Source organism: Ylistrum balloti, unplaced genomic scaffold (assembly GCF_031769215.1).
Source record: "Ylistrum balloti isolate Yb309-2 unplaced genomic scaffold, AGI_CSIRO_Ybal_v1 Utg370160, whole genome shotgun sequence".
In the NCBI taxonomy this organism is placed as follows: domain Eukaryota; kingdom Metazoa; phylum Mollusca; class Bivalvia; order Pectinida; family Pectinidae; genus Ylistrum; species Ylistrum balloti.
The window spans coordinates 246,944-258,293 of record NW_026782156.1 but is presented as its reverse complement, the minus strand read 5'-3'; the positions used below and the strand labels follow the sequence as shown (position 1 = coordinate 258,293).

Here is an 11,350-nt window from a genome sequence, read left to right as displayed (position 1 = left end):
AACAACATACCGTCTCGTAGTGAAGACAACACACTTAGGTAGTTCTTGTTTGATAATAATCTTAACATACATTGGCTTCATAAATAAATAAGAATATTAAGAACCTGTCGTATCGATTCAACTGATTGCACTTCTGAATCGATCCGAACGGGTGTTAAACGTTACGACTCCCTGCTGTCATGAAATCAATATATTATACATCGCTATTTGTAATCAATTATAGATCAATAAAAGTTCTCTGAAATACGAAGTAATATATGTTTTGTGATTAATTGTCAATTTTTCTCAACAAGGAAGTTTTTTTTTCAAATTTTATCTTTTAATTTCGCAAAATATATACAAACATATACATATGTTTGCTTGAGATAACATAATAGATTAGTAGAACGTAATTCAATCCATTATAAGATTTGTTGTTTAGAATTTGATACAGAAGTACTATATCACGAAGTAAACTGCATCATACAGCTGTTCCGTAATTCTTGAAAATTATTCATTATACCAAACCTTTGAAATATTACCTCTTTTGAAAGATCAATTTTCTATTCAGATAAAATATTTTTATTTCTTTGAATTAAATGTCGACATGTAACATAATAAGGTACTGAACATTTCCATTGTATTAATTGTAACATGATCCCTCAAAAAATCAGAATTCATCGAGGTGTTCGAAAGATATTATTATACACATCAAACAGCTTACGTAAGATTTCACTAATGCAACCATTTTCCTCTTTTAAGTAATTTTTATTTTTAAGCTAAAGCCACGAAAAATAAATACCACGAAAATTATACTAAAGACATGCAAGTGAATAGTATGTTCTAAAACGAAATAAATAAAGGAAACATTAGACCATTGCATGACTCCCTCGAAAAAAACATCCCCTCAGCGTTAAGCTTTTAGTAAAGCCACGCAAATTTGAATTAAAATAAAAATCAGGAAAAACAGTTTAATACGAAACTTTTTACGTTAAGTATCAGTGTATCACTTCCTGTTTCAGGCAGACCCAGCTCAGGAACCTGACAACATAGAAGACCTAGAAATGACGAAGTAGTCTTTTAAAATAGCATTAGAAGGATGCAGAAATCAAAACAAGGTTACTCCGGTCGAAAAATCAAAGATGACACCGAAAGTGCCATCCAAACATTGGATTTCGATATAACTACTAATGTTAAATATGAATCCATGAGGAATCAAGCACGGCAAGGTCATCTCTATCGCCAACACCGAGACCTTACAAGGGAATGTGACAGACAGATACGATCTTACGAACTCGGAGAAAAACTTTTTGTATTGGAGTTTAAATATTATCAAAAGAAATTAGAAACTAGGCTATCACAACTTATGAGTAAGACTGAAACAAATGTGAAGATGAAATACAGCTACAACCAATATAATTCAAAGCAATCTCCTCGGCAGCCAATCAAACAGAACCTAGAGAGTAAGGATTCAAACACTGTCTCAAAGAAGAATGGACGGACCACTTTGTTGTTCAGTGTCATGCATAGAGACGGTGAAGACATTTACATTGAGAATCCAACTGACCGATTTGCAAACCTCGGTCCGCCGAAGGCCCTGGGCAAATCACATGACGATTCTCAAATTGGTTTACGTCGAGACGAGGTCCCTCGACCTCCGCCACAGTTAGTACGAGAACTGACAATGTAGTTTACTTATTGTTTACTTCGCCATAGTTACTAAATCATATATTTTTGTACGACAGAACATCAATAAAAACGCTACAAACTCCATCTAACTCATCTACTACAAAGGTTGCTGTTTATGGGTTTTACGTTTCGCTTTTTTCCGGTGTTATAAGACATTGCTAAAATAAACTTTGAAATAAAATTCATAGGGTAACCATTAGTCTGTTTCTTGATCAGTTCAAACGAAACATAATAATTTTCATTAAAACATTCAGAATAAACCATAGAAATGTGAAACCTCCAAAAATGTCACCTTTACATCACGTCATTAGGTCGTACGCTACCTACTGTCAGATATCCTGTTAAGAAAATACCAACTTGACGACATAATCATAATCAGAACTGAAAAAGAATTAGGAAAAAAGACAAGGTGTTCCAGAAGAGTAAGCGCCTTCTATTTCATCGACGACAATTGCCATGTAAATCTTGGTCAATCCAAGTAAGTAATGTCAAATAAAAACATGTTATACAACAACAAAACCAACAAGCAAGCTAATGAGTATCAAACATGTCCAGTTAGTTAAAAGTTTTTAAAGGATTCTATGTTTCAGGTTTGTGATAACATCATAAAAATTTGAATAACCTTTTTACAGAAGGTATTATGTGTAAGCACCTTGACAGGTGATGTATGGGTAATTTACCTTGTCTTAATATATCACATAGTAGAGCTATGATTTTGGATAACATCGATTCAAGAGAGTTTCTGGTGATTTGATTCTGAGCGCTGGCACGCATTTCGCATTAAACAAGCCAGGCCATACGAAACTGGTCGAGTTTGTCTCCTCAAAGATTGTACAAAAAGCACAAATAAATAGCACATTTCAATTCAGAATTAGATAGAGTAGAGCAAGACAGTGAATTAAACTGTTTCACCCTTCTTGGCTACAATCCTTTGTAAAGTCACTCACCATCTGTCCTCATTGAATTTTACATTCGGAGTGGGAGATAATTGTACATTAGATGACATCCAAGATCCAGACTTATAGTCTTGTTACGGTCCTATCTTCTGTGTGCTTTATTTTTATGATAAAAAGTAACAAATAATCAAACTATAAAATTCAAGTTGAGTATGTTACATTATGAGAGTCCGGTATTTAAGAAGTATGAGAGTGAATGAAAGAACAGTGAAGGGAAATTGTGTTTTTCTTTTTTCTGTTATATAAATACACATGGACGTTATGTTTTATTCGTGTTTATATATATATAATTATTGTTTTTAACAACTTGGAAAATAGAACATATTCAGGTATAAAGGTTTGGTAAAGAAAAAACCTTTTCCTCATTTCGGTAACTCGTCAAGCAAAGAAAAAAAGCAAATCTCTTATAAATGATCTCCAAATCTGTATATGGATACAATCGTTTCACGTTTAACATTATTACTTTGTGTACATATCATTGAAATTTTGTTTAATATCTTGCAGATTTTAGTTAAAATTTGAAAATTTATGTGAACTGTAAATAAAAAAAAACAATCTGGAAATTTCTTTCGTTATCACTTAAGTTACTTATATGCATTTCTATTGAAGAATGGCGTCAGAGAGAACGGGAAATATAACTTGTAAACAAGACAGCAATTATGAAAAAGAATGGACAAAATATAAGCAGAGGCGTGGTCTGACGATATCCTTCGTAACTGACAAATGAACTCTTTGTAGATAAACTCTTAGAAGTGTCAAACTGGATATCTCTTTGACCAAGAAATGGAGAACATACATTTGTAATTTGTATATGCATTTCCAAAGATATTATGATCGATAATACAACTTAATGCGACTTATCAGTTTAGTGCCTCCAAACCTTATGTTGTAAATATATTCGACAGTAAATGCCAATTTGTCTCGGAAAACATGAAAAAAAAATAGCAAGCCTTTGAATACTACATCAAATCTTGGCACAATTTGTACAATTTAAATACAACATGACTGTTGCAATTAAAGGATGGGGAGAAGGTACGAAACAGCAGCTTACACGTCAGTCAATGGGTGGGGGAGGGGGAGGGAGGGGACGAGTTCATCTCTATGAATTAAAACCGCAAAGTTTGAAATAGAGAATGCTTGGAAAGGGGCTACCAAACCGTGGTTGTAAACAATTGTGTCTTCGGAGGCGAAGACTTAAAAAAGCAAGAAAGAATGAAGTGTAATCATCGATGTCGAATAGGTAGCGTGTCCTTTTACGATTCTAATGGTCTGCGGTTCGAACCCTTGCCATACCATGCATTTCTCCACTATCACACGTGTAAACGGAAATCATACGCAGTACAAAGTCTTGATGTCCACTGCTTTTTGTTGATATCAATACAAATACTAGCCTCGTCTGTCAATACACCCTATTACGTGATATCCAATCCCATCTTCCTCGTGTTCAAATGTTCGTTCACAACATTATTATCTTTATGGTACAATCAAAAGCTTTCATGATAGTCATCCTGACCTAATTGGGATTTACCCACTTGTGGTACATGAAATATAAATTAGCAAACAAGAGATCGCAGAAAGACCACGATGTCCATTATCATGTGATATTTAGATATATGTTCTATCTTATCTTTTTTATCTTCAGAATTCATTACCTATATATCTGGAAGAGATTCCTTCCCATCATTTGAGAACCTGTGATTAACAAGATTTGGTCGATGTTAGATGAACCACAGGGGTTTAAAGAGCCCACTTAGAGAATGGTGGTGGGCTAGCATCATTCTTTTGATATATGAAAATCTGAACATGCTCTTTTATAATTTCTATTATTCTTTGTATTCACATTTTCTTCTATCAGGAGTTATATAGCTATAGCAGAACATCCACCTGCTAAGTTACAATTAGACCAAATATCTTGTGTAGGAGTGGAGCAGATGGACGCCGAGTTCTGATGTAACTCCTCCAGACATATTTGCATAGTTTTGATATACTTTCTGTACATCAATAAGTTACAAAAAATATATAAACTTGATGTAGAAATTATGCTTAAAAGGTTTCTGGAGCTCAAAGGGACATAACTCCAGCACAAACTGTCAAGCTGCAACTTCCTTGTCATGATTATCTACCTGCATTGTCACAGCAGATATCAATGAATGCTGGAATGGAATTTCATTTTCAATTTTTCATGAGCAGAAATTGCTTTAAAACCCATAATTATGTGATTTATATATAAGAGAAAATCACAAACATTAGAAATGTCTATATAAAATTTTATTGTTTATACATAACTGCCATCCATGGTGGAACTTACATTTTGTTCCCTGTCCTTTGGACACAAGAAAATATTTCTCTTGGACAAAATTTATTTCATGGCATTATTATAATCAACAATAGCAAAAAACCTTTTTCATGGAATGAATCCTGCGTACATTTTAAGTTTTGTTTTGTCTATCACATGAATGCTTTCACATCAGAAAAATTCTCAAAAAGAAAAGAGCTATTCTGTGTAAAATATCAAAACAGTGAAACAATAACAATGACATCTTTCCTCAAATTTCGCAAAATATCTAAAAATAAATGAATAGTATAATTAACTATTGGTTACTGCATTATAACATGGTCCCTAATTTGTTTAACTTTGGAAAAACTGACTTAACATTCACCAATCACAAACATATATATTTATATATACAGGGTATATATAGACTAAATTAAAACTAAAGGGAAATGTTTAAATGTATTATGGTGAAGAAACCTGCATTATCATGTGTGGAATGTTATAGAAATAAATCTACATGATAATATATGTATAAGTGGAAAACAAAAGCTGAAACAATTCAAAATTTCTTGAAGAAAACAATGATGTAATATAAATTTTCTGATTTCATCTGTTAGTTAGGCATTGAATGTTTGTACAATAAAATCATCAAGTAATTAGCTTAAGCAAATTCAGATTAAACTATAATTACATTTAAATTATAACAACCTATGAAAAGGCTTGACATGATTTCTATGTATTAGGCATTATTAGTTACTTAACAATGGAAAATCCTATAATATCTGACATGGCTATTCATTTGACCAAGTCTCTACATGCCAAAACAGATCTCATGGTATATCTAAGAATAACTGATGGTGTACGACAGAAACGAGCAGAAAGAAAGACTGATAAAAATCGGATGAAATATAGAGCTGACTGGAGCTCTGTGTAAGCGATGAGATATCTTACTTGATGCCTTTTTCAGAAGACAACAAAGGTATGATAAGTTCCCGCTCTGTAACATCTCACTTGATAACCTATGTGATTGCTTTAATTTTTAAGCACATGTGTGTCATATTTCTTGAAAAGCTAAAAAGGACCATGAGGGATGATAAGAGTTGTAGTATATTCTTTGAGATTAGGTCCAAGTAAGAGTCAGTAGGTTGTTACATAATGATAAAAGCAATTTGTTAAAACTTGAAAGACCATGTGAGAAAATTGTTGACATTAACACTTATTTGTCATAACACTGTTAACACTGGTGTATCTGTGCAACTTTTCCAGGATGATATGTCATGAACCTTCTATCAGCCAAATCACAGCACATTGAATGAGATGGGATTGAACCAAGCGAAATTGGAATGTTTCAGTTTAAATCACTAAAAAAACATAAAATGGATTTATTGGAAAGCACTTTGTCATAATGTACTTAAAAATAACAAGTTCTTCTAAACACCTATAACAATTAGCACTGGCGGTATGATATTCTGACATCAAATCAAAATAAAATACAAAATAGAAACAGGCTGATACAGTCAGCTTACTTATCACTTCATTGGTGAAATAAAATTTTACAAGGATGATATAAAGTGAATGACAAGATAGGCATTGTTTAAATCAAGTTTTTTAAACCTAAGTCATTCACTAAGAGTAGTTTCTTCTTGAAATTTTTGTGTACAAACAAATTGTGACATGAAGTAAACTGGACACTTAAAGCTCTATGCTACCTTTTCTCATTTGACCCATTACTTGCACCTTCTCTCTTTATGCTTGACAAGTTCAAAAATTGTGTAGAGTAACTTCAACTTACTGGAAATTTACTTATTTTTTACGAAAAGGGAGATAATTAGGAGGTAAAACTTCAGAAAATTTAGTACATCTTCTGAAACAAAAATACTGTCATTTATTTTAATTTTGGTCTATAAATCATCTACCTGATGTTCCAAATCCTGGTAAATCAGTCTCAGAGTAATAAGGAATTATTTAGAACATTTTGCATACTGTACTATTTAATATTGAACCAGATGAGGGCAGTTAAATCCTAATGGGTAACCCTCTAATAACTGACTATCAGTATAACAACAATTTATTTATATGCTATAAACATGATGGAAATACTGTACTTTTCTAAACTAACAAAACATACACTCCCCAAGTCTATTATCATAGCTTTACATCTCAAATCATAAATTCTGTTCACCTTCAAATATGGAACACACCCTTGAGAGTAAATTTTACTTCTGATATGACATAGATACCACATTTCAAGAAAACCTTTGAAATAGTTAACTTTTTTTAAAAAGGCTAATGAGAATATTAAGTATCAAATTCTAACATACAACTCCAAATTAATGAGACTTTTGAAAAGAGAAAAAAATTACTTTACTACACCTGTTCAAACAGCCAACATAACAAACAATGCTTTCTACCTAAACATTAATTTGTATCAACTTTAAACCAGTTAAATAACATGTACAAAGTTAATTCTAAATACATATTTTACAATTATTAAAATTGAAAGCAAAGTTTTTAAACAGATTTATATCATATATAGTCAGACCAAAAAGAAAAAAAAAAGTTAATTCTTTCAGAAACAATATCGAAATTAAAAATTATCTATGAATTTTTTTTACCTAACAGGTAATTCATTTGAGTAAACTTGATATAACTGATATTTGCTTGTAACTGACACTGACAAAATGAGACTAGTCCTTTTCACTTCATAAATATATAAATGCCATGCATAGGTTTGTTCCATTGTACATTTTAACATTTTTGAAAGACAGCAAACATGAGATTACAATGCAATATATAAAGGCTAACTGTTCATACATGGAATGTCTCAGCAATGCCTACATGTTATTCATGCAGAGCAAGTGTGAAGAAATGTCCAAAGTGATGAGAATGTGGGTTTTCATTCGTCCTTCTTTCCGTGTTTCAATATCCTTGTGAATTCTACATAGTTGAACATGCAGTGCTTTATTGGTGCTTCTCTCAGCATCTCATCAACCTGACAAGTGAAAATGCATTCAATGCATAAATTAACTTGTAGCAAATAAAATTGACAGGAAACAATGAAGAGAGTCTTTATAAAGTGAAATAATAATAATCCAATGCTGACATAGATCTATATGTGAAATTTAAATTAATAGACAACAGAATCACTCTGGATAACAAGATGTTTTAGATGATCTGACTTACTAACCTGATTTTTTGAGCAATCATGGCAATATTTCTTATTAAAAGCAATATTTCAAACAAAATTATAAGTCCCCATGGGCTAGGTAAAAGCATTTATCTCTCAATGGTCTACAATAGCACATACAGCTAAAGAATTGAAATCCAAACAGCTTCTAATTTATGATTCAGAAAATCAATTCCAATGGGCAAGTTAGATCAAGAGGCTAAATTTCAGACCTTTATTTTTCTTGTCTCTCAACCAGCAGAAACTCAACAACTTGTCCATGGGACAAGATAAAGTTGTACTAAACATAATAGGAGAATTGTCAATCATCTCCACAATGTGTCCAACAATTTGGTACTATTTGTTTGAATGGGGATCTAAACCATTTCTCATATTTGTCATGTTATTGTGCACAAATTTCTTCACAGGCAAACGGTAGGTTACATCTAAGAAACAATTCTAGTATTATATGTACAGCAACTTTTCAAATATGGTTACAAATCAAAACAAATGAAGCCTTTTCACCAATTATGAAAAATGGACTTTTCCCCAGTGTTCTAGCTAGAAAATTACCTGAGGTACAATGTATTCATTGATATAGATCACAATTAATTGATGACAATAAAATACTGTATAGTGTACCACATCCTGTAACACCTTTTTTGTTTTTTTTTATAGGTTTCTGAGATTTTTCTGATATTGCAGGAAAATTTTCTTAAAAAGACCCTTATAAACATTTCCTGTTTATTGTCAATACATTTTCGACATTCCCTTGGGAAAATGCAACAGACTTGTGCAGTGATTGACCAGATTCACAAAGAAAACATCTATATTTCACAGCTTATTATTCTGTCCTTAATATATCCTTACTTCATCATCAGTGAAACGATCTCCCATTGTTGTTAAAAGTTCTCTCAGTCTCTCCTCATTGATGTATCCTGTAATACAGAAAAAATGATAATCATCAGGTCTTTTCCTCATTAAAGGCATTTTCTGGGAAATGCTCATAACTATATTGGGGGTGTATAATAACAACATACATAAATAATGTTTTTGTCTTTCAGAATCCATCTACTAGGATATTTTAATAATTTAAAAAAAAGAAGATCTTTTTCAAATGTGATGTGCCCGAGCGATTGTTGGGAAGATATTTTTTTATGGTTAGGAAATGAAAGTTTATTTTTATATAAAGTTCCTGAAAGCAATTTCTGATTGTATTGAGAAAAATCAGCACTAATGCACGATCAAAAGTATGTTAATGAGAAGTTAAGTATGTTATTATTTTTAAACATGAGTTTGTTTTCCTTCTTTACATCTATTCATTTATATACAACAGCATTAAAAAATATTTTCTATCTGTCAAAAACTTTAACTGCAAACAAATAAATAAATAACAAACTCAATCTTATATATTTTTCTGTTTGTACATAAATCAAAAAATCACCTGTGGCATCTTCATCAAAACATGCAAATGCATTCTTTATAACATCCTCAGGATCAGTGCCATTCAATTTTTCACCAAACATGGTCAGAAACATGGTAAAGTTGATTGGTCCTGGTGCACAGTTCATCATCTCATCCAGAGATTCATCAGTAGGATTTTTACCTGGGAATGTCAAATACAGGTCAACTATGAGATGCACATTTATTTGTTTTATACTTTTAAAGTGGTAACCTAAAAATGTTTCCGACACATCATATCACAATGTAAGAAGAACATTAGTAAGTATTAATGATTATGATAACTTGAATAATTAGATACAAATGATAATGATGAAAAAATACAACAACAAAATGGAATCTTTTTGAACATATCAAACACAGCAACTGTAGGGCACCAATTTTCTATTTATACAAGTAACAGTGATCTTAACTTTGACTTTGAATTCAGGCATTCTCGCCTACCTAAACAAAATTCATCTGGAATTTAAAGGACCATTGTTGAAAGTAGTCCTTTTTCCCCAAAGAAACTGAATCCAATGTCTAAATTTCTGTTTGATCATTTGTAGCTTTGAACTTTGACAGAAACATCAGAGAGAAACACAAATCAAAACATGTTAATGTTAGAGTTTTCAAGTTGTCTCAGGCCAACTTTTGAGCAGACATTTGTATCTAATGTCTGGCACAAACATTAAGTATAAATAAATCAAAATGATCTCTGCAATGTGATGGGTTTCTTATACCTAAAGAAGCCAACATATCATGCAAGTCTTCTTTGTCGATGAATCCATCTCTGTTTTGGTCGATCATGTTAAAAGCCTCCTTGAATTCCTGGATCTGAGCTTGATCAAACATAGCAAACACATTGGAGGTAGCACGCTGTGCCCTCTTTTTGGCTGTCTTTCCTTTAGTTTTTCTGCTTGACATTTTGATGGTTTGATTTGACTAAAACAAAAAAATAATTGGCATTTAAACATGTATAATCAATGATACATTACAACTGATATACAAATTATATAAGCAGAAACTTCAATAGTATAAGAGAGTTCCATAAGAGAATTAAGTATATAGGTGAAAGCTTAATATTGCGTTTTCCCTGTGGACTTGAACGAATTGTCAATAATTATGTTTGCCAATGTCTATGCGGGAAGTAGTGCTGAGGTGGAGTTGTCATTCACACTAATCATTCCCTCTTCCTCATTCTAAAATTTTGATGTGACATCTATATTTTCTCAAGTAATATCTTGTTAACGATATATATCATGAAGTTATCAAGAAATTAATCGTTTGAACAAATGTAGGATATCGAAGTATTTGCAGTTAAATTTGTGACGGCTGAAAATTACATGCTGAAACTTACCGTTATGTATGTAAAACTCAAGTAGATATCATCAGTGGTGCACCTTACCAAATATGGTGATTGAGTGTGTTATGTATGAATCATGCAATGTGCTACAAATATCGTGACCCACCCCAAAGATGTCCTTCCCGGAAATGGAACGTCTTTTATTGTTTTGAAAAGGACAGGTAAACCGACTTAAAGTCTAACACTCAGCATAAGAAAAATATTTGATATAATCAAAACTAAAAATAGATTGCTAACTTTCAAATAGTACATACTATTAATAAGGCGGTGACTTACCTTATAACGAAAAAGAAATTTGAAGAATGCCAGGCACTTGTGTGACAGGAAATCCAAAGGATTTTTACTGTTGCGCATGCGCCACAGCTACATTTTAAAAAATCTACACCTCTTCAGGAAAAACATATCAACCATGTAGCGATAAACACAATAAGATCCTGTTTATATCATTCGCGCTTAGCCAGACTGAACTTCATATTTAA

At 32.1% G+C, this 11,350-nt stretch overlaps 2 protein-coding genes across 2 annotated transcripts; one reads left to right on the top strand and one right to left on the bottom strand.

The window, feature by feature from the left end:
- The first annotated feature begins 1,017 nt into the window (after window positions 1–1,017).
- LOC132550989 (uncharacterized) lies at window positions 1,018–1,717 on the top strand. The gene has a single exon (XM_060215092.1). The coding sequence runs from the start codon at window positions 1,079–1,081 to the stop codon at window positions 1,667–1,669; it is 591 nt and encodes a 196-aa protein (XP_060071075.1). The 5' UTR covers window positions 1,018–1,078; the 3' UTR covers window positions 1,670–1,717.
- A 3,632-nt stretch (window positions 1,718–5,349) lies between these two features.
- LOC132550995 (myosin regulatory light chain 2, smooth muscle minor isoform-like) lies at window positions 5,350–11,202 on the bottom strand. The gene is made up of 5 exons (XM_060215100.1): window positions 11,148–11,202; window positions 10,249–10,450; window positions 9,510–9,671; window positions 8,936–9,003; window positions 5,350–7,891 (listed from the first exon to the last, which is right to left on the bottom strand). Exons 2-5 carry the CDS (start codon window positions 10,430–10,432, stop codon window positions 7,796–7,798), a joined length of 510 nt encoding a protein of 169 aa, XP_060071083.1. The 5' UTR covers window positions 10,433–10,450; window positions 11,148–11,202; the 3' UTR covers window positions 5,350–7,795.
- Window positions 11,203–11,350: the final 148 nt, after the last annotated feature.

Excerpts from the sequence above, each read along its gene's own strand:
- LOC132550995 (XM_060215100.1), bottom strand. The coding sequence starts at position 10,432 with ATGTCAAGCAGAAAAACTAAAGGAAAGACAGCCAAAAAGAGGGCACAG. Across the intron at positions 9,672-10,248 it reads TGATATGTTGGCTTCTTTAG|GTAAAAATCCTACTGATGAA; the intron begins GTATAAGAAACC and ends TGACATTCCCAG. Across the intron at positions 7,892-8,935 it reads ATCGTTTCACTGATGATGAA|GTTGATGAGATGCTGAGAGA; the intron begins GTAAGGATATAT and ends TTCACTTGTCAG.
- LOC132550989 (XM_060215092.1), top strand. The coding sequence starts at position 1,079 with ATGCAGAAATCAAAACAAGGTTACTCCGGTCGAAAAATCAAAGATGAC.